The following is a 27,468-nucleotide window of genomic DNA, read 5'->3' as shown; positions in this document are numbered from 1 at the left end:
CTTGTGTGCGATCTTCTCGAAAGCCTTCTGAAAGTCCAAATACACCAAATCAACTGGTTCTCCCATGTCCACTTTACTGGAAACTGCCTCAAAAAATTCCAGAAGATTTATCAAGCATGATTTCCCTTTCACAAATCCATGCTGACTTGGACCTATAATGTCACCTCTTTCCATAAGGCTATGACATCCTTAATAATTGATTCCATCATTTTCCCCACTACCGATGTCAGGCTGACCAGTCTATAATTCACTGTTTTCTCTCTCCCTCCTTTTTTTAAAAAGTGGGGTTACTTTGGCTACCCTCCACTCCATAGGAACTGATCCAGAGTCAATGGAATGTTGGAAAATGACTGTCAATGCATCCGCTATTTCCAAGGCCACCTCCTTAAGTACTCTGGGATGCAGACCATAAGGCCCTGGGGATTTATCGGCCTTCAATCGCATCAATTTTCCCGACTAATAAGGATTTCTCTCAGTTCCTCCTCCTAACTCGACCCTCTGACCCCTTTTATATCCGGAAGGTTGTTTGTGTCCTCCTTCGTGAATACCGAACCAAAGTCTGCCATTTCTTTGTTCCCAGTTATGACTTCCCCTGATTCTGACTGCAGGGGACCTACGTTTGTCTTTACTAACCTTTTTCTCTTTAAAATGGACTGCAAAAGCTTCTATAGATATGTAATGTTCCCTGCAAGCTTCCTCTCGTACTCCATTTTCCCTGCCCTAATCAAACCCTTTGTCCTCCTCTGCTGAGTTCTAAATTTCTCCCAGTCCCTGGGTTCGCTGCTATTTCTGGCCAATTTGTATGCCACTTCCTTGGCTTTAATACTATCCCTGATTTCCCTTGATAGCCACGGTTGAGCCACCTTTTTTTATTTTTACGCCAGACAGGGATGTGCAATTGTTGTAGTTCATCCATGCGGTCTCTAAATGTCTGCTATTGCCCATCCACTGTCAACCCCTTAAGTATCATTCGCCAATCTATCCTAGCCAATTCACGCCTCATACCTTCAAAGTTACCCTTCTTTAAGTTTTGGACCATGGTCTCTGACTTAACTGTTTAATTCTCCATCCTAATGTAGAATTCCACCATATTATGGTCACTCTTCCCCAAGGGGTCTCGCACAACGAGATTGCTAATTAATCCTCTCTCATTACACAACATGCTAAGATGGCATCCCCCCTAGTTGGTTCCTCGACATATTGGTCGAGAAAACCATCCCTTATGCACTCCAGGAAATCCTCCTCCACCGTATTGCTTCCAGTTTGGTTAGCCCAATCTATATGCATATTAAAGTCACCCATTATAACTGCTGCACCTTTATTGCATGTACCCCTAATTTCCTGTTTGATGCCCTCCCCAACATCACTACTACTGTTTGGAAGTCTGTACACAACTCCCACTTGCATTTTCTGCCCTTTGGTATTCTGTAGCTCCACCCATACCGATTCCACATCATCCAAGCTAATGTCTTTCCTTACAATTGCATTAATTTTCTCTTTAACCAGCAACGTCACCTCGCCTCCTTTTCCTTTCTGTCTATCCTTCCTAAATGTTGAATACCCTTGGATGTTGAGTTCCCAGCCTTGGTCACCCTGGAGCCATGTCTCCGTGCTGCCAATCACATCGTATCCGTTAACTGCTCTCTGCACTGTTGATTCGTCCACCTTATTCCTAATACTCCTCGCATTGAGGCACCGAGCCTTCAGGCTTGCCTTTTTAACACACTTTGACCCTTTAGAATTTTGCTGCAAAGTGGCCCTTTTTGTTTTTTGCCTTGGGTTTCTCTGCCCTCCACTTTTACTCATCTCCTTTCTGTCTTTTGCTTTTGTCTCCTTTTTGTTTCCCTCTTTCTCCCTGCATTGGTTCCCATCCCCTTGCCATATTAGTTTAACTCCTCCCCAACAGCACGAGCAAACACTCCCCCGAGGACATTGGTTCCAGTCCTGCCTAGGTGCAGACCGTCCGGTTTGTACTGGTCCCATCTCCCCCAGAACCAGTTCCAATACCCCTGGAATTTGAATCCCTCCCTGCTGCACCACTGCTCAAGCCACGTATTCATCTGAGCTGTCCTGCGATTCCTACTCTGACTAGCACATGGCACTGGTAGCAATCCTGAGATTACTACTTTTGAGGTCCTACTTTTTAATTTAGCTCCTAGCTCCTTTAAATTCATCTCGTAGGACATCATCCCGTTTTTTACCTATATCATTGGTACCAATGTGCACCACGACAACTGGCTGTTCACCCTCCCTTTTCAGAATGTCCTGCACCCCCTCCGAGACATCCTTGACCCTTGCACCAGGGAGGCAACATACCATCCTCGAGTCTCGGTTGCGACCGTAGAAACGCCTATCTATTCCCCTTACAATTGAATCTCCTATCACTATCGCGCTCCCACTCTTTTTCCTGCCCTCCGGTGCAGCAGAGCCAGCCACAGTGCCATGAACTTGGCTGCTGCTGCTCCCCCCTGATGAGTCTTCCCCCCCCCCCCACCCCCACACCAACAGTACTCAAAGCGGTGTATCTGTTTTGCAGGGGGATGACGACAGGGGACCCCTGCACTACCTTCCTTGCACTGCTCTTCCTGTTGGTCTTCCATTCCCTATCTGGCTGTGGACTCTTTACCTGGGGTAAGACCAACTCACTAAACGTGCTATTCACGTCATTCTCAGCATCGTGGATGCTCCAGAGTTAAGGAGCATCTTTCAGCAGGAGAGAGAAGCAGAGTGTGTTTAGGGTCTAGGCAGCTGAAAGCACGGCCGCCAATAGTGGAGCAATTAAAATAGGGGATGTGCAAGAGGCCAGAATTGGAGGAGGGCAAGAATCTCTGAGCGTTGTCGGACTGGAGAAGGTTATAGAGCTAGGGAGGGTTGTAGGGCTCGAGAAGGTTACAAAGATGGGGGATTGGGGGGTGGGGGGTTGGTTGTAGGGCTGGAGAAGGTTACAGAGATGGGGAGAGGTGAGGACATGGGCCGCGGGCGAGGGGGGACTTGGAAACAATGATGAGAATTTTAAATTTGAGGCCTCGCCGGACTGGGAGCCAATATAGGTGAGCGATTACAGGACTTGGTGCGAGTTAGGATACGGGCAGCAGAGTTTGAGATGAGCTCCAGTTTATGGAGGGTGGAAGATGGGAAGTTGACCAGGAGAACATTGGAATAGTCAACTGTAGAGGTAACAAAGGCATGGATGAGTGTTTCAGTAGCAGGTGAGCTGAGGTAGGGATGGAGTCAGGTGACATTATGGAGGTGGAAGTAGCTGGTCCTGGTGATGGTGAGGATGTGTGATCGGTACCTCATCTTGGGGTCAAATGTGACGGCAAGGTTGCAAACAGTCTGGTTCAGCCTCCGACAGTTGCCAGAGGGCGGAATGGAGTCGGTGGCTAGGGAACAGAGTTTGTGGTGTTGACCAAAGACAATGGCTTTGGTTTTCCCAATATTCATGCTAATATCATTTCTGCCATTTAACTATCTATTTTCCACTCAAGTACTTTACAGATCATTTCTTCTTTCATGTGTGTTTGTGTTTTCCATTTGTGCTGCTCTTTTGTCAACATTGTATAAAACGTCAGCAGCTGCAGAGAATAGACCGTATTTCCCAGTAAAAGACATCACAACAATGTCGGATAGCTAAACTATGGCTGTGGACTCCTTTTTGGTACATACATGTAGGATATTTTCTAACGTTCTTTAGATTACAAGTTTCCATATCCAATTCAGCAATGTGTTGGACGAATTCTATAATAAAGGTGCAATTTATTTATGCCAAAAAACTATTCCATCTTTTTGAAGCAACTTCCATGCCTGAATCTAAAAGAAATATTGAATTGTGGGATGTCTCTCTGTAGGACTTCCAACAGGTTTCATTTAATATTTTGCTACCTCTCCAAACAAACTAATATGCTCAGCTTTCCTGATGACATTCTCTGTTGAGGTGACTGATCTCAGCTGGGTTTTCTGTTGGGTGCAACAATTAGTCTCAGTGCCAAATGGTGATGAGAAAATCAGACAGTGTTCCTATTATTTATTGCTATACGGCTATTGGAAAAGTGTGTATGGACCTGAATAAGGACAGCTTTACTTGTGAAATGCTCCCCCCTATTTTGAATACGGTGCAACACTTAGGGCGAGAAACTGGTCAGCCTTAGGCTCGTTTTAATGCCTTTTTTTTGCGGTGCAACTGTGTTTTTGGCACTAAAAAAATTTACTGCCATTTCTTCAAAATTGGCCAGCAGTTTAACACGGGCAGTAAAAGAAAATACCATTCACCTTTTTTTTTTGGACCATTTTTGAGACATTACTGGCTGTGAAATGGTCTGATACCAGCGTTTTTGCAAAATTGGCGCATGCCATCATTTTTAAATACTTTAACAAAAAAAACGGCCAAAAAATGCAAGTCTTACCAGGTCGGATTCAAATGAAACCAGCGCTAATGGCACCAACTTGGAAAAACGGAGCTACAGTTCAGTGAATGAAAGCTTTTGGAGGGAGGGCTGCGTTTTAAACTTTAGAGTTTTGTGAGTTTATACTTCATTTTTACGGACATTAAAAAGAATGGGGCCTATTCTAACTCTGCCATTATTGCTAGCTGCTTTTTCTATGGAGCAGAGACCTGGAAGAAGGTTGTTCAGCATTATCAAGCTCGCACACTTTTACCCCCCCCCCCCCCCCTCCCCCCGGCCCATGAGTTTTGAGGGAACAGCACTCCTACTTGCACCTGTCTGAGGCACAGTGCGTTAGAAGGCTGCACTTTCGAAAAGAGGTGGTCACAGAGATAAAGGCAGACACACAGCCTAGAAGCATGAGGAAGACTGCACTGCCTGCCCGTTGAGGTGAAGGTGACTGTGGCACTTACCTTCCGTGCCTCCAGCTCCTTTCGGGCATCAGCAGGGGATATATGCTCCATCTCGCAGTTCGCTACACATTGCTGCATTCACCAGGTGACTACTGCAGTGTATGCATGCAGGCAGGACTTCATAAACTTACCAATGACCATGGCAATAGCAGCACAGAATGCGAGGGCTCTAGGCTTTGCATGATTTGCTGCCTTCCTGAAGGTACAAGCTGCCATTCACTACGCACAATGTCCTGCGAGCACCTTTTTGAGGATGCAGAGATTTACCAAAACCGAAAGGGATTCCACTCGCTGAACATACAGATCGTGTGCGACCATACTCAGTGCATCACGGCAGTAAATGCACAATTTCCAGGGAGCATCCACGATGCTTTCATCGTGCATGAGAGCACTGTCTCACAGCTATTTGAGGGTCAGTCAGAAGGCCAGAGCTGGATGTTAGGGGACAAAGGTTACAGGCTCGCCATCTGGCTCATTACTCCCCTCCGCAACCCTCAGACAGAAGGCAAGCCCCACACATCATCGAGAAGACAATTGGCGTGCTGAAGCAGCACTTCCGATGCCTAGACCACTCTGGAGGCTGCCTGCAAAACTACCCTGAGCAGGTCGTTGAGTTCATTGTGGTGTGCTGCATGCTACACAACTTAGCCATCATGAGTGGACAGGATTTGCCACTGGGGATTGCAAAACCACCTCTGGAGAGAAGTGGGGGCGGGGGGCGGGGGGGGCAGGAGTTCGAGGAACCCATACCACCACCACGCCCACGACAATAGGGGAGGAAACCTCGTGCAGCTTTCCCCACTGAAAAAGCCTTACGTCAGCAGCTGATAATTCAACATGAAGGCTGAATGGCACGTTTCAGCATTGACTGCCCACTCTATCCCACCATGTTGACTGTTTACCCCTGTTAATCTTCAAATGAGATACTGCACAAGTTTGGTGTAGGTGACAATAACTTGAAATTATTAAACATTTATAAAGTTGTACATTAATGAAACTGTGTAAAAGCTAATTTAGTAACTTCAATAACATTTTTGAATGTTAAAACTTTTGAAATGTAAACTTTACTTAAATAACAACAGCAAAACAACAAAGGTACAACCCTGCTCCTAACATCATTTAGCTGCAGCCACCTTTATCAGCCTAATTTTAATCCCTGCCCCTACCCCCGGTGGTCCCAAGATGTTTACTAGCAGCGCTGCTGTTGTTGGGAAACAAACGTAGGAGATGTCATTCGAAGCCCTGGAAAAGCTGGATCTGTGGAAGGCCCGGCTTCTGAGTGGCAAGCCTGTTCCTCAGCCTCACCACTCACTGGTGCTGTCAGTCTGGGTGGCATGACACTGGGGACTGGAGTGCGCTGATTCGAGACCGTCAATTGTCGCTGGGCATTGACAGCCGCGGCGTTCTCGCGCATTGCAGCTACAAGCTGCGAAAAACCCTCCCTAATGTCCGCAGATAGTCATGCAATGTTTGCGGAGATCCCAGCCATGTCAGCGAGGAGTTGTTGGATGAGCTGGATGCTCTCCCCAGACAGTCCCACCAAATCCATTTGCTTATCGACCTGCCCTTCGGTAGAGCGGCTTTGGCTACTCGGTCTCCGCACAGAAGGCATACGGGTTTCTGCCCTGGATGTGCTTTGCTGTAACCCACTGGTACCCGGGGTCTTGGCTGCAGGATAACCACGGAATGTGGTGTCCTCCGACGCACTGGTGGCTGCAGCTGAAGTGGTTAGTGCCTGCATGGGCTTCCCCCCCACAAATTACTTAGTTCCTCCTCTTCCCCCGCCCCCGCCCCCCCCCCCCCCACAAATTACTTAGTTCCTCCTCTTCCCCCGCCCCGCCCCCCCCCCCCCCCCTCCACATACACAAATTACTTTGTTCCTCCTCCTGCGCTTCCTCCTGTGGCGGTTCATTAGCACCTCAGCAGGGCTGAGCTCGGTGTCCTCGACCATGGCATCCGTCGAGCTGGGGGCTTCATCTGGTGCATTGGCTGATTCGGAATCCAGATCTGCAAAATAGAAAACAGAAGACGCCTGGTTGGCAGCAGGGGAGGGGGCAGGGTGACATCGGTAGGCTCACATAGCGCAGGCTCATTTGAAGGACCACCACTACTGCATTGCATGTCGATGACTGACAGTACATTGCATTAATTGAACCCTAGCCTGCAGATCAGTACATCGCATAAACCGAAGCCTAGCTCATAGACACTGCATAACATTGAGCCGACCCAGACTGTGAATTTTGCAGCACTTACCCTCACTCTCCACGAGTAGTCAATCTCTGCGAGGCACCCATCAGACCTGCTACGCGACTTTGAAGGTGGGTGAGTGGAACCAGTCTTGCCGGACCGTCGCCTGTTTTCTGCTGTTCTCGGCAGTTGTGGGACAACTTTCCCTGCAACGATGACGATACAAATTTTTAACAGAGGGCTGTTCTCTTGTGGCACACACAGATAGTCATTAAAGTACTTGTAACATACTGTGTGCATTTAATACAGTGCTCTGTTTAATGGCCCTGGTAGCTCCATGTGCTTCATCAGGAAAACATCAAAGTGCAGAAACATCTTTTCAGATGTCAAAAAGCAATCTTTATAATGTGTGACGATCATTCATGGCAAATAAGGTGGAACACTAAGCCGAGCGCTACCAACATGTGTTACATTTACAATTTAAGTAATTGAAGTGCATAAATAAAAATATTACTTACTCAGACGGCCCTGCAATAGTCATTCCACCTCTTCCTGCACTGGACATGGTCCCTCCGGATAGCGTCCACTGAGGAAACCTGCTCAGCCACACTTCTCCACACACGCATCATAGCACATGGGTGTAGTTTTCCACGACCCTTCCTCGAGATCTCCCCACATTTGCCTCCTATAGCAGTGATTAATGCCTTATTAGCATCCTGAGTGAATTTCCTGGCTCTCTTCGTTGTTGAGTCACCTGGCATTTTTGATTTTTGATTAACTGTTTCTGAGCTGTGCTGAAGTCTTTACATCCGCTCTCAAAAATGGCTGATTTAGCCCTGGGTGTACTGCGCATGCGCAGGCATATGACCTGGATGATGCCAGAAGGATCGGGAGAAAAAAACGGGGATTTTTTTTTTTTTTGCGTCTGCGCAGAACAGGTGTTTTTTTTGCCACTGAGAAATTGAGTTACGGTGCACTTTTACTGCTATAGCGATCGTCAAAAAGCGGTTGGCCAATGTTGTGCGATTATTTTTGACGCTATTTGTGCGATTTAAAAAAAAACAACGTTATACGCGATTAGTGCCCAAAAAACAGCACTAGTGCTATTTGGCCAATTTCTAACCCTTTTACTGTTAGGCTCCCACATGAACAATAGCCACTTGTCTGACTTGCACACCAGTGTTGTAAAATCATATCCCTGCCTTCAAGAGGCAGGGAACAGTGGCTAATTTAAAAAAAATTATGTTCATGGCACAGTTCCTTTTGCTGCTAACAAAACACTGGGAGATTATTTATATTAACAAGAACAATCTTCAAGTACTTTGTTAGGTAAACATTGCCTTCGATATAGTGCAGTTGATTGCCAAACATGGCATGGAAATTAATCCCTGGAAGATTTTAATGTAAACTTCAGATGATTTAACCAACCTTAAAGATGAACATACATAGCAGATGAGAAACTGTTGGGTGAGAACACTGAAAGCAATGAGTCAATGATGCAATGTAAGTAAAAAAATAAAGCACAAGTTGTTTTAAAAAGAAAATCAAAACAAATATGTGAAAAACAACAGGGCCAATAAAACCTATAGCCACTAGGGGGTGCTAAACTTAGAATGTTTACAAAAGCAAAATACTGCGGATGTTGGAAATCTGAAATAAAAACAGAAAATGTTGGAAATACTCAGCAGGTCAGACAGCATCTGTGGAGAGAGGAACAGAGTTAACATTTCAGGTTGATGATCTTTCATCAGAACGAAGAACGATTACAATCTGGCATATTCCTCAGAAACAGATAGTGAAAGAAGATTCTTCTGACCAGACGTTCTCATGTGCATTTCCAGCAGGAGTCACTGGCCAGCACTGAAGAGCAGGAACTCTGTCCAATTTCCCTCTCTTTCTGCCCTCCACACTCTCCCCGCCCCCCACCATATGCTGAGCCCAATTGCAGTGTTCTTATCAGCACCCCTACTGAGATCAGTTTCGGCACATACAGGATCAAATCGGGATCCTTCCGAGTTTGCATGGTTTTACTATTCATTGGATAAATTAGCGACGAACAATGCTGGAGTCTTGACCTGAAGCTTTTAAGACTTTCAGCGTTGTGTTTTTTTTAATATGTCACAAAGTGAAGAGCTAATTGATGCCAATAATGCAAGACACTACGTTTGAAATGGATAATGGTGAGACAAATCAGGAAGGAGTAATTAGGCGAGTCCAGGCTTGGGTTTGAAAAAGCTATCGTTTGTAGAAGGAAAAGACTGAGGGAAGTAATGAACTACTCACTGGATAAATTTACTGAACCACCAGGAGAACTGCAACCTGAGGGTTTGAAGGCTATTATCAGCTTTTGACTGTAAGATTGTTAAATCATGTCAGTAAACCGGGATGCTGCCTTGATTTCTTTGGAAATTGGTCCATCAGTTACCAATTACAAAAGCACTGTTTGTCAGCAGTGGATGTGTGATTTGATATCAGAACTAAATGTTTTGAAAGATTCATGCTGCTGAGTCAAATATCATTTTTCTCACTCGTTAGAAGATATTGAGCAGAATAACACATTTTGTGATTACAATGATAGCAGCCTGTATTTTTCAAAGTTAACTCCGTTATTAAAAAAAACCTGCTTCGACTGGATTTTCTGCACTACCAAGAGCTTGATCTTAGCTCAACTGCTCTGCTGGGATGCTGAATGGAAGTCCAACACCTCTCCATACAAGAGTGGGGAAGTTGTAGGGCGAGTTATTGCTAGGCTGTTGTCAAATGCTTCCACATACCTGGCTCATGGTACATTACTGGAGGAAGCCTGGGCCACCTATCTGCCCATTTAGCTCTGGCGATGCATGTGCAGGGGGAGAAAACAGAGCAATTTACACAAACACCACTCTAACAATTATGGCTCGAATGCTTTTCAGTGCTGGTACCCATTTAAAAGTTAATTCATGCAAAGAATATTAGCATTTCCAAAATGGTTTGCTGAAAACACTTCCATGTGATAAAAAGTGCAATCCACTTTGACCTCATTTGTCCTGTTTCGTTTGTCTCTGCAGAAATCATTAAAAATAATGTAGACCACAATAATAAGAGTGCCTCCTTAAACTGATGGGTTTGGATTGGGAAAAGAGTACCAAATTGAAGTAGGGTGGAGGAAGAGTATTGATGGCTTGAATGGGGATGGAAGAAGAGTATCATCGCCTTGATTGCAGGGAAGAAGGGTACCAGGTTGAATTCAGGGAGAGAGGGAACAGTGTGCCAGAATGAATAGCGGGTGGAAGGTGAGTGTAGTTTGAATTGAGAAAGAGATGGAGAAGTGTCCCAATATGAATTGGACTATTTTGAAACAGACCAATAGGTTTTCAGTGCCATCTAAACAACAACATCACAAGAAGAGGGCACCTCTCATAACATTATGAGAGGTCCATCCCAACTGAAAGGTGCTCAAAATTATAATCTTCATTGGCTGTAAAGCACTTTGGGATGGCCTGAGGTGGTGAAAGCACTAGATAAATGAAAGTCTTTATCTTGTCCTCATCATCTATGATATAAGTAACATCCTGGAGTTCCCACTCGTGCAATACAAACTGGAAAGGTTGGAGAATGGGAGAGTATCTCTGAAAAGGTAGGGAATAGTCTGGGCCAGCATTTGCTGGAGCAGGGCATTTAATGCCGTTAGTTAGACTTGCAATTGCATGTTTAGGTTTTTTAATGTTTTCCGGTTCAAGTTGCAGAAAGTGCGAGTTGATGACATTGCAGCAAAGGAAACAGGGCATCTGGGACCTGAGTAAACCTGGGTAGCCAACAGGGTATCTCCTTAACTACTCAGATTGGGAAATAAACAGTGCAAGGACTGAGATGGAAGTGCAAATTAGAGTGGGTGAATTCGATGTCAAATCAGGCATAGAAAGAAATAAAGAGAGGGAAAGAAAGATTGGATGAAGAGAGGGAGAAAAGAAAGAGATGGAAAGGGAAGGTTTTTAAAAAAAATATGCATTTTAAATTTGACATTTTAAAAATCTCCAACAATAATTAAGGCCTGAAGAAATGAGACTCCACACTTGTAACAGGCATTTTGCACTACCAGAGAGGTTGATTAGCAATAATTAACACTTATCACATCATTAAAAGGGTACTTAGACTGAAATGACAAGACTTAACTTTGCGCGGCAAGTTTACTTCATATCAGCCGTGCAAACACAGCAACTTCACGCCGCTCAGTGCATTTCAATGGTGAGGCAGACAGCGAGATGCTGTTTTCGCAAAGTTAAAGGTGGAACAGCGCATCTCGGACAGCAACTTTTGGATATTGGCATTTAAACATGCATCTGGCCCTTGCCTGAAGTTGCTGTACTATTTGCGGATGCTCCTGCTCCTAATTCTTATGATCTTATGCTCCCCACCTCCATAACATTGCCCATCTCCACATGCCTCAGCTCAACTGCTGCTGAAGCCCTCATCCCTGCCTTTGTTACCTCCAGACTTGACTTTTCCGACACATTCCTGGCTGGCCTTCCAGATTCTACCCTTCGTGAACTGGAGGTGATCCAAAACTCGGCTTCCTGTGTCCTAACTCTCACCAAGTCCCACTCACCCATCACCCCTGTGCTCGCTGACCTACATTGGCTTCTGGTGAAGCCACACCTCGATTTCAAAATTCTCATCCCTATTTTCAAATCCCTCCATGGCCTCACCCCTCCCTATCTCTGTAATCTCCTCCAGCCCCACAATCCCCCGAGATGTCTGCGCTCCTCTAATTCTGCTTTCTTGAGCATCCCTTATTATAATCGCTCAACCATTGGTGGCTATGCCTTCTGTTGCCTAGGCCCTAAGTTCCGGAACTCCCTGCCTAAACCTCTCCGCCTCTCTTTCCTCCTTCAAGACAAGACGCTCCTTAAAGCATATCTCTTTGACTAAGCTTTTGGTCACCTACACTAATTTCTACTTACTTACGCGGCTCAGTGTCAAATTTTTATCGTATAATGCTCCTGTGAAGTGCCTTCAGACGTTTCACTACATTAAAGGTGTTTTATAAAAACATACAAGTTGTTGTTTTCACATGTAACCAGGAATGGTTTTGTATTATCAGCTTTTTGGGGCTATGTCAACTATTTTTGAATCTGTTGGTTAGCTTTTGTTTGTTTTCTCGATTGTAAGGTAAGAATAAATGTAAATTGTTTGTTCATAACATCAGGGGGCGCTGCTCCTCGTATCGACGTTTTCGTTCTGTGAGTCGACGAGTGTGTGTTTTGTCCCTGCGCGGAATCCGTCGGGGCACTGGTTTAATTCCCGGATGTTGGCTGGGCCTATTCTCTTTCTCATCGGCGGCTGAGCTTCAGGTATGGAAGTTGGTTTTCCCAGCAATTGAATCTCTCGCCATCCGCGCTCAAAACGTCGCGAAGCCGGGTCTAACCGACCTCCGGCGAGAAGCAACGCGTCGAGCAGCCGATCTGTGCCGGTATCGAGCAGATCCCGACTGCAGAAAGTTTAGATTTGAAGCGATTCCCTTACTAACCCGTTTCTTTTCCATTTTTATTTTGTGTTACAGAACGCGGTTCGTATCCCCGCCGCTAGATTCATCGCAACCATGGTAAGTGTTGGTGGGGGAAGGATGCGCTTTTAAATTAGATTGAGACCAGTTGAAATACTGTCTAAAATCCGTGACACCGAGCTGGGGTCTTCTTCCCCCAATCGCGACAGCTCTGGAGTTGAGTGATCTTCAATGTTGGTGTCACAGCAGCAGAGATTTTAATCTCTCCAGTATTGCTAATCTATTTCACTTTTGTTAACCGAATGACCACTAAATAAACACGAGTAAAATACTGTTGATGCTGGAATCTGAAATAAAAACAGAAAGTGCTGGAAATCTTAGCAGCTCAAGCAGCAGCTCTGGAGATCGAGTATTAAATAAAACTGGTTTGATATTCTCGTCAAGTCAACACTCGCACCTGCTTTAAATAATTTGAAATTACAACATTTTTGCGAACTCAGTAATTGATGGGCTGCCTTTTTAAGTTGATGCATGACGGTCTACTTTATGAATTTCAAACTCTTCGAATTCCTTATCCCTTGGCCGATGTTAGTAACCCATATTGCCCAATTTCTTCCAGTTGATCTACATTCACCATCTGAAGTGGATTTAATGCTCCAGAAACGATGCTGAAGTTGTCTCTTGCGTTCCCATGGATCTGTGCTTGGCCCCCTCCTTATTTTGCATCTACATGCTCGCTCTTTCTTTCTCTCTCTCTCTCTCTCTCTCTCTTTCCCCCCCCCCCCCCCCCGGACATCATCCAAAGACATGATGTCCGCTGATGACCCTCCCAGCTCTATTTCCCCACTACCTCTTGACCTCTCTGCTATGTTGTCAGACTGTTTGTCCAATAGTCAGTCCTGGATGAGCGTAATCTCCTCCAATTAAAGATTGGGAAGCCAAAGCCATCATCATCAACATACACCTCCCTGGCCACTGTATAGGGCTTAAACCAGACTGTTTGCAATCTTTTTGTCCTACTTCCAACCCAATATCTCCATCACAAATACTGCCTACTTCCATCTTGGTATCATCGCCTGTCTCAGCTTCTGCCTCGGTTCATCTGCTGTCACCCTCATCCATGCTATTGTCCTCTCCAGAATCGACTATTCTGCTGGTCTGCCTTCTATCTTCCACCCTCTATAAACTTGATGTCATCCAAAACTCAGCATTAGTATCGTAGCCTGCACCAAGTCCTGTACTCGCTGACCTACACTGGCTTCCAGTCCACCAATTTTAAAATTCTCAGCCTCGTGCTCAAATCCCCTCATGGCCTCACCTCTCCCTATCTCTAACCTTCAGCCCTACAACTCTCCAAGAACTTTTTTCCCCCCCTCCAACTCTGGCCTCTTGTGGACGCCTGCGCCCCACCATTGGCGGCCCAAGGCTCCAGAATTCCCTCCATAACCTCTCTCTCTCTCTCTCTCTCTCTCTCTCTCTCTCTCTCTCTCTCTCTCTCTCTCTCTCTCTCTCTCTCTCTCTCTCTCTCACTTAAGACTAACCAAGCTTTTAGTCAACCTGCTCTAATAGTGCCTACTTTGGCTCAGTGTCAATTTTTGTCTGAATATGTTCCTGTAAAGTGCCTTGAGATGTTTACTACTTTAAAAGTGCAATATAGTTGCAAATTGTAGTTTGTGGCAAATGGGGCACAATATGTCATAGATCATCATTGATGGATTTGGCAAGAATATAAAAACTAGAAATAGGTTTGTCATGTGTAATGGTTCTTTTACAAAGTATATTGTAATTATTGGTATTCCTTTTAAACTTTGTGTGTCTGACTGTCCATTCACTCCAAGTTCAATGCCTGAAGACAAAGCAGCATAACACTGATACTAATTGAGTGTAAATCAGATGGTCAAGTCCTGAATTGACTAGTGGAGTGCGACTCCCTCCTCCCAGGAAACGGATTGAGAACCGTTGAGACTTAACTGTTTCTGTACTGCTTGCTGTAAGGTGTCAACATACTTTATCTTTTTGTAACTAACTAGTAGTGATGTTTTTGCGCATTGCGACAAAACCTCAAATACTCACTTTTTACTATTTGTATTCAAACAGCCTCGAATGATTGCAGAAATCAAAGACTTTTTGCTAACGGCAAGAAGAAAGGATGCAAAATGTAAGTGAATTGAAAGGCATTTTATAACTAGACTAAATTTAAGATGGTGACTGACCTAAAGGGCAATAATCTCTGCTGTAAATTTAGATTCAGTAGGAATGTCAACTTTTGTTTATTTTGGTTGTTATGCCAGACACCAATATAGTGTTGATGACCAGTGTATGATAATTGAATACAAAAGCAAAATACTGCAGATGCTGGAAATCTGAAATAAAAACACATACTTCTGGAATTGCTCAGCAGGTCAGGCTGTATCTGTGGAAAGTGGCCTGGATTTTGCAGTTGGCGGCGTACCAACAGAGTAGAATATTCACTTTGTATACTTGAATAGAATGCGCACTTTCCTGATGGGGCTCCCTACTTTGCGAACTTGCTATTCGATGCTGCATACAGATCCCAGGGACACAGCGTGTGCAGAAGTGTGCCTGGGATCAAGTGGGCCGGTGCTCTAATCAGGATACAGAAGCAACATGTATTTGAAGAATTGATCTTTTGAAACTTTCTCAGAAAATTAAAAGAAATAAAAACAGGAAAAAGAAATCTAAGGAAAAGAGGAGGCAGATTCTAGTAGTTTAATAGCAATTGGGATGAAATTTAGTTAATTTAACGTCTGCTACATTCCCATTTGTTTTAAAGAAACACAAATGTTACAACATCCACTAAGTTATTAGATGATTCTGTGTATGCCTGTCAATTTGTGCTAATATTCCACATTTTCTCTGGGTGCTGTCCCAAATGAGGCACTCCAGTTCTACAACTTTATCTGTTCCTTGATGTCGCCTAATTGAGGCGGGAGAGAAGAGCATTTTTTTAAAATTCCAATACAGTAATAAAGCATCAGATGAAGATTTCGGGTATCCCCTTGCACTGTGGAAACCATCCCTGCACCTGTTTCTGCCAGTCCTAAAATGTTCATACGTAGTTGGTGGGCAGTTAGCCCAACTATACCAGTAATTAGGTTTGCAATGTCTGCGGATGTGTGCACTCTGAACTTGACAGACCGCAAGTTTGGGATTTAGTGCACACGGAAATGCTGAATTTTCTGTCCATTTCAAATTCTGGCCGTGTTTCAGATTGATCGACCGTTCACCCAAACTGGAAAAAGTTAGAGATGTAACAGGTTTTAAAGCCAGTGCAGGGGCTGGGAAAGTCATAACCACTGGTCCCATTTTTTGGGACAGCAGGTACTGATGGTGGTTCTGTTGGCATTTACAGCTCCCCTGGACCCATCTTTTTGTTTCTTTACTTGTCCCATTACTACCTCCTTTCGCCTTACACCATCATCCCTTTTGTCATTGAAGCACTCTTGATTTCCACCCGATCACAGACCTTTCCTTCCTCCCCCCCCCCCCCCCGCACCTGTACTTACTGTTATATCTGTAACTTTCTCCAGTTCTGGTGAAAGGTGATTGAGATTTTGGCTTAAGGTGCAGAGTAGAAGTTCTTTGCTGATTTGGCAGTTATTCCAATCTTTAACATCCTGAGTGTAACAAAATTTGCAGACGACACAAAGATTAGTGGGGAAGCGGGTTGTGTAGAGGACACAGAGGCTGCAATGAGATTTTAGATAGGTTAAGCGAATGGGCTAAGGTTTGGCAGATGGAATACAATGTCGGAAAATGGGGGGGCGGGGGAAATGGGGAGAAATTACCAGATGCTGCGGTGCAGAGGGACCTGGGGGTCCTTGTGTATGAAACTCTTTTAGAGTCTACCTGCAAAACATAAACATTAAATCCCAAAAAGTTAGTTTGCAGGTGCAGCAGGTAATCAGGAAGGCGAATGGAATGTTGGCCTTCATTGCGAGAGGGATGGAGTACAAAAGCAGGGAGGTCCTGCTGCAATTGTACAGAGTATTGGTGAGGCTGCACCTGGAGTACTGCGTGCAGTTTTGGTCACCTTACTTAAGGAAGGATATACTGGCTTTGGAGGGGGTACAGAGACGATTCACTAGGCTGATTCCGGAGATGAGGGGGTTACTTTATGATGATTGATTGAATCGAATGGGTCTTTACTCGTTGGAGTTCAGAAGGATGAGGGGTGATCTTATAGAAACATTTAAAATAATGAAAGGGATAGACAAGATAGAGGCAGAGAGGTTGCTTCCACTGATCGGGGAGACTAGAACTAGGGGGCACAGCCTCAAAATACGGGGGAGCCAATTTAAAACCGAGTTGAGAAGGAATTACTTCTCCCAGAGGGTTGTGAATCTGTGGAATTCTCTGCCCAAGGAAGCAGTTGAGGCTAGCTCATTGAATGTATTCAAATCACAGATAGATTTTTAACCATTAAGGGTTATGGGGAGCGGGCAGGTAAGTGGAGCTGAGTCCACGGCCAGATCAGCCATGATCTTGTTGAATGGCGGAGCAGGCTCGAGGGGCTAGATGGCCTACTCCTGTTCTTAATTCTTATGTTCTTATGAGTGCAAATTGAAAGCAACATTGTTGGACTTGGGTTGAAACTTGCAACCTGGATGTTCCGACAGCATGCATAAAATCTGCTATGCTGGGAAGGGGGTCATAATGACCTTTTGGAGATCAGCGTGAATGACAGGATTTAGATTTGCCCATTGAGGCATGCATACCCTTGCCCTAGAGTGCGGATATGGTTTCTTTCCAAAATAAAGGCATTTAGTAGAGATTCTAAACTACTGAGGAATCAGCCTGTGCCCTGTGTATTGAACATGTTGGACTTCTGAGAGGTAGATTGTGAGGGCTTTAGTCTTTTAAAAATGAAGTTTTTATCCTAGTGACTTGTGTAGCCTTACATAAGCAATAGGAGCAGGAGTAGGCCATTTGGTCGCTTGAGCCTGCTCCGCCATTTAGTAATATCATGGCTGATTCTGATCTTGGGCTCAGCTCCACTTCCCTGCTCGCTCCCCATAACCTTCGAGTCCCTTACCGTTCATAAATCTGTCCATCTCCACCTTTAAATATATTCAATGACCCCTGCCTCCACAGCTCTCTGGGGCAGAGAATTCCACACATTTACAACCTTCTGAGAAGAAATTCCTCCTAATCTCAGTTCTAAATGAGCGACCCCTTTATTCTTGAACGATTCCCCCACAAGTGGAAACCTCCTCTCTGCATCTACCTTGTCGAGCCCTCTCAGTATTTTGTATATTTCAATAAGGTCACCTCATTCTTCTGAACTCAAATGAGTATAGGCCCAACCTACTCAACCTTTCTTCATAAGTCAACCCCTTCATCTTAGGAATCAGCCGAGTGAACCTTCTCTGAACTGCCTCTGATGCAAGTATATATCTCTCCTTTTAAATATGGAGACCAAAGCTGTACACCGTACTCTAGGTGTGGCCTCACCAATACCCTGTGCAGTTGTAGCAGGACTTCCCTGCTTTTATACTCCATCCCCCTTGCAATAAAGGCCAACTTCAATTTCTCTTCCTAATTACTTGTTGTACCTGCATACTAACTTTTTGTGTTTCCTGCACAAGGTCCCCCAGGTTTTTGTAATCTCTCCATTTTAATAATATGCTTTTTTATTTTTTCTACCAAAGTGGATAACTTCACACTTTCCCACATTTATACTCCATCTGCCAAATGTTTGTCCACTCACTTAGCCTGTCTATATCTCTGCAGATTTTTTGTGTCCTCCTCACAACTTGCTGTCCCACCCATCTTGGTGTCATCAGCAAACTTGGCTACATTACACTCGGTCCCTTCATCCAAGTCATTTAATAATTGAGGCCCAGCACTGATCCCTGTTGCACCCCACTCGTTACCATTTGCCAACTGGAAAATGATCCATTTATCCTGACTCTCTCTTTTCTGTTAGCATGGATAGAGGATTGGCTAACTAATATATTACCCCCAACCCTGTGAGCTCTTATCTTGTGCGGTAACCTTTTATGTTGCACCTTATCGCAGTCTTCTGGAAATCCAAATACACCACATCCACTGGCTTCCCCCTTATCCACCCTGCTCCTTACATCCTCAAAGAACTCCAGCAAATCTATCAGACATGATTTCCCTTTCATAAAACCATGATGACTCTGCTTGACTGTATTATGCTTTTCCAAATGTCCTGCTACTGCTTCCTTTTGATAATGGACTCCAGCATTTTCCCAACGACAGATGTTAGGCTAACTGGTCTATAGTTTCATGCTTTCTGTCTCCCTCCTTTTTTTTAAAAATAGTGGCGTTACATTTTCAGTTTTCCAATCTGCTGGGACCTCTTCAGAATCAAGAATTTTAGTCGATTACAACCAATGCATCCACTACCTCGGCAGACACTTCTTTAAGACCCTAGGATGCAGGCCATCAGGTCCAGAGGACTTGTCCACCGTTAGACCAAGCAATGTTTCATGTAACTTTTTTTGGTGCACATGCCTTTTAACTGGCTGCATGTCCCATTCAATTTTTCACGTGCGTGGTTATTTCCATTGAATAGCCAGTGTGCAGCTTTGTGGGATCGTTGATGCCAAGTCAAGGATTGTATCCAGGATTTGTACTCTAGCTATATACTCGTAACTGGAGAAGCAGTCATGCATTCTTAGAGGGTGGCTTTATTTTTTTTTTACTGTCTTCATTAATTGTGTGGGATGGTCTCACTCTTGTAGGCATTTGTTTTGAAGAAATTGTTTTTTCCACCGATGGGCTAATCAATAGATTATGTTGCTGGGTAATTACAAGTCTGGTATTTCAAAGGAGGACTTTGAAGGTATTGGTTAGCAAATACAAGGGCCATCTGTCGCAATTGTTAATTCTTTATATTTAATGACCGCTTTTGCCTGTTTTCAATTCTTTGTAACACTGAATTTGGGTAGTAGTGCTCTGCTCTTCAATGCAAGTTACATTTGTTCTGTCAGGTGGCTTTGTGGCAAAGAACATGGAGCAAAGGTTACAGAACACGCAACATGCATGTGTCAGCTGTAGCTCAGTGGCTAGCACGCTTGCCTGAGTCAGAAGGTTGTGGGTTCAAGTCCCACTCCAGGGACTTGAGCACATAATCTAGGCTGCCGCTCCAGTGCAGTACTGAGTGCTGCACTGGTCAGAGATGCTGTCTTTTTGGATGAAATATTAAACCAAGGCCTCGTCTGCTCTCAAGTGGACATAAAACACCATATGGCACTATTTTGAAGATCAGGGGAATTCTCCCCAGTGTCCTGGCCAATGTTTATCCCTCAATCAACATAATAAAAAACAGATTATCTGGTCATTGCTGTTTGTGGGAGTTTGCTGTGCGTAAATTGGCTGCCACGTTTCTCACATTACAACAGTGACTTCAAAAATACTTCATTGGCTGTAAAGCATTTTGAGACTGCTCCATAACCTCGAGGGGGACTCTCCCTCTTGGCAGGCATGTCTCTTTTCCAGAGCCTTTTTATGTGGGGAGTTGGGAATGGTAAATTGGAACTGGCAGACTCTTGCAATTTGATAGGAGTCAAACAGGTCTGCAGTAGTGGAGTGCATTTAATGGACCAGTCAACCTAGCTCATGGATTGGGATAAACCTGACCTGTCCTGTCCTGTCCCCACACCTTTCCTTGCCACTGTTCAACTCTCAAGCCAGAGCCTGCATGGAAGTCCCTCAGATCTTTGGTCTGCATGGCTCTGGTGGTGAAGAGAGATGCTCCATTGTTTTAGACACTACCGAGTGACTGACTGGAGAGGCATCAGTTTGGCTGTATCCTCTCTTCTGCATGAGGGCTGTGCAGCGATCGAGACACAGCCAAGTAGGCCAAGTGTCAGTGGCTCCTGTTGGAAGAGATTCCTCTGGATCAAAAGATCCTCTTGACTAAGTGTCATTAGGATAGTGGGAAGAGCATCATACCAACCCCAATTTCCACCCTCCCTTTTCCAAACAGCAGTCACTGGATAGAAATTATGAACAGTTATAGAAGAACCATTTAAAAAAAAAAAACATCTCATCTACAACTGTGGGGATTCCATTCCAAGACCTGGGCAGCATGTAAGGAACTGCTCCTGGACGTGAGCCTCTTATTTGTTGTCTCGTGTTGGGAAAAAGTGGATGATGAGCATCACTTGTTTGCATTGACTTTTTCACTCTTTATGAAACTTGCCTTCTTATGAAGGTGGGGCAATACCAGCAAGCAGGTAAAGATCATCGTTACAGAATAATCCTGTCATTGACTGGAAGGATTTCCAGTTGGCTCCAGATAAACTTGCAAGCCAACGCTTTGAATAGGTTGGGTGGAGAAGCAGTGGGAAATTGTGTCTCTCAATAATTCATGGGGCCACATGAAGCCATATTTTGTAAACCAGCTAACCGTGAAAGGGAATGAAGACCAGAGTTTCTGTGTAATTGAACCAATGTAGATGTTCTGGGAAATAATTTGAATAAATGTAATTCTGTAAGTTTTGAATACATGAACTGCCAGTGAAGCAGGTCGTCCCATCTCACAGTGATCTACACATGATTCTGAATTACCTGGATCTGTTTTTTCTGGATATCTTTGATGTGAAGGCAGAAACAAGTTTTTGGTTACATGCTTGCTGTGATGGAGCATTGTCCCACTTGAATCGGTTTGTGTACTGGCCTTGGTAAGGATGAAATTCACTTTCCCTGGGCATCACCGACTCTCAGAGTTGTCAATCATCTGTCTGGAAATGGCATTGTAAGAAGCCTGATTTGTGCAGTTATGTGATGTGGGATGTTTCTGCTATATTAAGATAATCTCTTTGTTTTATGTAGCTGTGAAAATTAAGAAGAACAAGGACAATGTAAAATTCAAAGTGCGGTGCAGCAGGTACCTGTACACATTAGTCATCACAGACAAAGAAAAGGCTGAAAAACTCAAACAGTCCCTGCCTCCAGGTAAGAAATGGACAGATTGGCTGACCAGAATTTGGGTGGACAGGTCACCATTGTGCTGGGTCAAAATTGTGTTTTACAAATGGCAATATTTCAGCAGTTAGAGCTGAAAGAGTCAATGGGATGTGGGTTTAAACCAGTGATCCATGCAAGGTTAGAAATATTTTGAAGGAGTGGAAATACATTTATGTTTGGCAGTGTAAAATTGATGCCTTATTGACCTAGTTCTATTTAATGGATTGGATAACCTTACATAGAAACATAGAAAATAGGTGCAGGAGTAGGACATTCGGCCCTTCTAGCCTGCACCGCCATTCAATGAGTTCATGGCTGAACATGCAACTTCAGTACCCCATTCCTGCTTTCTCACCATACCCCTTGATTCCCCTAGTAGTAAGGACTTCATCTAACTCCTTTTTGAATATATTTAGTGAATTGGCCTCAACAACTTTCTGTGGTAGAGAATTCCACAGGTTCACCACTCTCTGGGTGAAGAAATTTCTCCTCATCTCGGTTCTAAATGGCTTTCCCCTTATCCTTAGACTGTGCCCCCTGGTTCTGGACTTCCCCAACATTGGGAACATTCTTCCTGCATCTAACCTGTCTAACCCCGTCAGAATTTTAAACGTTTCTATGAGGTCCCCTCTCATTCTTCTGAACTCCAGTGAATACAAGCCCAGTTGATCCAGTCTTTCTTGATAGGTCAGTCCCGCCATCCCGGGAATCAGTCTGGTGAACCTTCGTTGCACTCCCTCAATAGCAAGAATGTCCTTCCTCAGGTTAGGAGACCAAAACTGTACACAATACTCCAGGTGTGGCCTCACCAAGGCCCTGTACAATTGTAGCAACATCTCCCTGCCCCTGTACTCAAATCCCCTCGATATGAAGGCCAACATGCCATTTGCTTTCTTAACCGCCTGCTGTAACTGCATGCCAACCTTCAATGACTGATGTACCATGACACCCAGGTCTCTTTGCACCTCCCCTTTTCCTAATCTGTCACCATTCAGATAATAGTCTGTCTCTCTGTTTTTACCACCAAAGTGGATAACCTCACATTTATCCACATTATACTTCATCTGCCATGCATTTACCCACTCACCTAACCTATCCAAGTCGCTCTGCAGCCTCATAGCATCCTCCTCGCAGCTCACATTGCCACCCAACTTAGTGTCATCCGCAAATTTGGAGATACTACATTTAATCCCCTCGTCTAAATCATTAATGTACAGTGTAAACAGCTGGGGCCCCAGCACAGAACCTTGCGGTACCCCACTAGTCACTGCCTGCCATTCTGAAAAGTCCCCATTTACTCCTACTCTTTGCTTCCTGTCTGACAACCAGTTCTCAATCCATGTCAGCACACTACCCCCAATCCCATGTGCTTTAACTTTGCACATTAATCTCTTGTGTGGGACTTTGTCGAAAGCCTTCTGAAAGTCCAAATATACCACATCAACTGGTTCTCCCTTGTCCACTCTACTGGAAACATCCTCAAAAAATTCCAGAAGATTTGTCAAGCATGATTTCCCTTTCACAAATCCATGCTGACTTGGACCTATCATATTCCCTCTTTCCAAATGCACTGCTATGACATCCTTAATAATTGATTCCATCATTTTACCCACTACCGATGTCAGGCTGATTCCCTGTTTTCTCTCTCCCTCCTTTTTTAAAAAGTGGGGTTACATTGGCTACCCTCCACTCCATAGGAACTGATCCAGAGTCAATGGAATGTTGGAAAATGACTGTCAATGCATCCACTATTTCCAAGGCCACCTCCTTAAGTACTCTGGGATGCAGTCCATCAGGCCCTGGGGAATTATCAGCCTTCAATCCCATCAATTTCCCCAACACAATTTCCCGACTAATAAGGATTTCCCTCAGTTCCTCCTCCTTACTAGACCCTCCGACCCCTTTTATATCCGGAAGGTTGTTTGTGTCCTCCTCAGTGAATACCGAACCAAAGTACTTGTTCAATTGGTCCGCCATTTCTTTGTTCCCCGTTATGACTTGGTCAAGTTAGTGGGAGCTAAATGCACAGGTCCCACAAGTAATACCTGGCATTAGAATAGTCCTGATAGAAATCTATTTGCATTTGCATGGCCAATGGTGGGAAAGTGGAGATCACTTTTTGTTGATTCTATTACATTTTTGTGCAGTTGGCAACTTGAAGATCCCCTTACTTGTGTGAAGTCCAAGCCACTGATTTGAGACCCTGATCTAACTTTTGTAACCTGTCAATTTGGAGTTGGTCGGGCCGTGCGGCTCAGTGGGTTTAAACTGGTCTCGAGTAAGAAGGTTCTGAGTTTCTAGCTCCATTCCGGTACTTGAACACAATCTTTCGGATGAGATGTTAAACCGAGACCCATCTGCCCTCTCTGGTGGACGTAAAACATTTCATGACTTTCGAAAAAGACCAGGAGAGTTCTCCCCAGTGTCCCAGCAAATATTTATCCCTTAACATCACTTTTTTAAAAAAAACTGGTCATTATCACATTGCTGTTGGTGGGAGCTTGCTGTGTGCAAATTGGCTGTAAAGTGCTTTGGGATATCCCGAGGTCTTGAAAGGCGCTATATAAATGCAAGTCTTTCTGGTGACCATAGCTGAGTTTTAGATTTAAAAATTCAAATTTCCCTCACCAAACTATAAAGTATTTCTTCTAACCTTTTTCAGAGAACGCATTAAGGGGTGCTTGCATGTTTATTACTGTCTTTACATTCTCTCTAACTGTTGTGTTTTTTATTTTTTCCAGGTCTGGCTGTGAAAGAGCTGAAGTAAGGAGCTGAAATCTATGGATGTTATTTGGATTTTATTGAAATAAAAAAAGTACAAAAATTGCTTTTGTGGTATTTGATATTTCTACACATCCAAATAGCAGAATACTTGCTTCCAAGATTCTACCAATATTAATCTGTATTCCAGTGCAATAGAAAGAGAAATAAGTGTGCCTTTTTTTTTTGCTTTTTTGTTATAAGATGCAGATCCTTTAGATGTAAAACAGCTAATTGATTTTAAACTTGTTTACACTCAAACCCTTTCTGATTGTGTGTCTTTAAATATGATGACCAAAACCAATTCGAAAGAATGGTATTTTAATCTGGATTTTTATTGAAAGTAAGCAAATTTAGGAATGATCAAATCTGAAACCAGGTTGGCAATTCACAGGAGGCCTATCTACATCTTCTGGATATCTGTACTGACATTCTGTGCGTTGCCAGCATTTTTGTTTTTTTATTAAATTGATCTGGTACATTATCAATATTCTTTTTGCCTCAATTGCTCTCATACGTTTGCTTAGTGGGGGCATAAGTTCATTTTGCTGCACTGCATTTGGTTATATATTCCTATCGTGGACGCTGTTTTTTTAGTTCACATTTGCATTATATGACTAAAGATACCTCCTTTCTCTGAATATTGTACATTATCAAACAATTTCAATGTATTTGCAACCTCTGGTTATACAAGCAGATCACAAGCAAATTTTTTGGGGGAGGAGAACTTGATTGCTGTGGTCCAATTGGTACATTGTCATTGTTGACCAGTTTCCTATTATCTGTCAATTAATCCAATTTACAGTTCCCTGCCAAATTGTCACCTTTCACTTTAGCTGCAAGTCAGTTGTGCAAGACCTCAATAACTGGTACTTTGAGATATCAACATTTTTGAGATCATAAGCTGAATTGTTCTTCCTTTCAACGTCTCATTATAAATTGACGTGAATATCAAAATGGAGTCCGATTTGTTAAATTAAGACATTTGATGGTATTCATTCTGTTTCCGTTTGGTTGTGGAGTAAATGACAAGCATCACCAATTCAGAATTGGCACTAAAAATGAGACAGCATGGGAAAATTTCTTTACATAGAGGTTTAAGCAAGGAATTCTTTGCCACAGTTGAGGCAGAGACCATTGTATTTTAAACAAAATTCAATAAATAAATCTTTGAATCCGAGCAAGATAGTGTTAATGGGGAGGTACAGTGCTATGCGGCAGTGGGATTCGTTTCGGATTGTTCTAGTGAAGAACCAGTATAGCCACCGTGGGCTGAATGGCCTCCTTCCAACTTTCATGCTTCGCATTTAAAAAAAAATGTTGCTACACTAAAGAATTTGGAGTAAGTTATATTGAAGGGGTGTTTTAATAATGGTGTATTTTAGAAAGTTTTAAAAAGAGAGGCACTGACAAAAGATGGTTAAAATACTAATGAGCTAGGCTTTTAAAGTTGTTTCACAAAACCAACAATGTATTGGTCTTGGTAATTGATAAATGCCTTTCCTCCATTGTGCTGGGAGGCTTCTGGTCGTGTACGCTCAGTAACGGTTGCTTGGCATAGGCTCTATCCTACTTGGGAAGATTTAAAAACAATAGGAACTGTGATGCACCCTGTCAATCAGGTCTTTAAACACAGCAAGGGCAAGGAATTAGAAGGTTAAAATGCAAGGGGGCAATTAAAATTCTCTGGGAAGCATAGTGTTATTTTGTATAATGTGAAGACCAGTTGTATTTAAATTTAGTGAACCTGATCCTAACATTGTTCACTTACTGTTGAGAATTAAAACTGATTTAATAATTCGTATCTGGCTTGTCAGTGTCGTCTTGGTCTGCCTTTGAAAAGATTGGAGAAGCATGCAAAAGCAAAACAAAATGTATGATGCACAACCTGTTCCTCCTGCTGCTAAAATGTTATGGCTCCATCACCTGGACAACTAACCTCAACTGCTCTGCTCTCCCTCGCCCCCCCCCCCCCCCCCCCCACTGACATCCTTCACATCGTTCACAATCCAGAATTCAAAAGCCAGTCTCTTGTGAATAAACTCCTGCACATATGCATCTTGTTAAACTCTACTTGCTCCCTGAACTCTACCTGTCATTATTTGTATAACTTCGAAAGAAAAATCCTTATAGATTTACTTGCGTGGTTGAAAATTTGTCAGCTATAAATCAGTCCTTTCAACACCTCCAGTATGATGTATGATCATAACTTGATCTGTCCATAAGGGGGAGCCAGAGTATAATAGATTACCATTCTTTGTATCAAAGTTTAGAGGTTGGCACTACACAGCGGCCGATCAGCCCAGTGTCAGTGTGGGCTCTTGGCTAGAACATGGCAAGGCCTGCTCTCGTCCTGTCACCATATATCTTCCCCCTTTAAAGATTTATGCACATTTCCTTCAAACATGCAATGCTCTCTGACCTTAACTACTCTTCCCCCTCCCCCTGAAAGCATTCAAAGCTCAACATGTAGTGTGCATTAGAATAAGTTTGTTCGGTGGCTTAATAAACTGATCCTAAAATAGACTAAAAAATACATTAGAATCAAATAACACTCAATTTGAGGATTTAAAAAAAAATCTAGGAATTCTAGATTTCCCCCACGAGTGGAAATATCCTCTGCATCTACCTTGGCGAGCCCTCTCTATCTTTTATGTTTCAGTAAAATCACCTCTCATTCTTCTAAACCCCAACCGCCTCAAGCTTTCTTCGTAAGTCAACCCCTTCATCTCAGGAATCAACCTAGTGAACCTTCTCTGAACTGCCTCCAATGCAATCCTTAAATAAGGAGACCAAAACTGTTTGCAGTGCTCTAGATGTGGTCTCACCAATACCCTGTACAGTTATAGTAGGATGTCCCTGCTTTTATACTCTATCCCACATGTAATAATGGGCAACATTCCATTTGCCTTCCTGATTACTTGCTGTACCTGCATGCTAGCTTTTTGGGAAAACAAGTGCCTTGATGATCAAACTAGATCCAGCACCATTGGATGTTTTGTTGAAACTTAATTGCTGCAGTTACTTGGCTTTTGATCATTTTACTTGGGGTTCTGCTGGTGAATGCAAAGAATACATTTTTTTAATGAGGAAAGTTATGAAGTGTTACTGAATTTCTAAAATCTACATGGTTATAAATAAATAAAAATTACATGTTCACACTATTTTCATGGGAAATAGTTGCATGTGTTTCAGTGGGTAGCCCACTTGCCTCTGAGTC

The 27,468-nt window shown here is 43.6% G+C and overlaps 1 protein-coding gene across 2 annotated transcripts in view; it reads left to right on the top strand.

Annotated features, from left to right (window-relative positions):
* Nucleotides 1-24,312, top strand: part of rpl38 (ribosomal protein L38) — an 86,401-nt gene extending 62,089 nt beyond the window's left edge. The window contains exons 1-5 of one of the 2 annotated variants that reach the window (XM_070857690.1): nt 12,269-12,372; nt 12,582-12,623; nt 14,622-14,682; nt 21,354-21,476; nt 24,230-24,312. In XM_070857690.1, the coding sequence (XP_070713791.1) occupies nt 12,621-12,623; nt 14,622-14,682; nt 21,354-21,476; nt 24,230-24,255 (213 nt within the window). In that variant the 5' untranslated portion in view covers nt 12,269-12,372; nt 12,582-12,620 and the 3' untranslated portion in view covers nt 24,256-24,312. Of the gene's footprint in view, nt 1-12,268; nt 12,373-12,581; nt 12,624-14,621; nt 14,683-21,353; nt 21,477-24,229 lie in introns of those variants that run through there. The other variant, XM_070857689.1, reaches the window with a different exon arrangement.
* The last annotated feature ends 3,156 nt before the right edge of the window (nt 24,313-27,468 follow it).

This window comes from Pristiophorus japonicus, chromosome 16 (genome assembly GCF_044704955.1).
Source record: "Pristiophorus japonicus isolate sPriJap1 chromosome 16, sPriJap1.hap1, whole genome shotgun sequence".
In the NCBI taxonomy this organism is placed as follows: Eukaryota; Metazoa; Chordata; class Chondrichthyes; family Pristiophoridae; genus Pristiophorus; species Pristiophorus japonicus.
The sequence above is the reverse complement of the archived record's forward strand: the minus strand, read 5'-3'. Positions and strand labels throughout refer to the sequence as shown.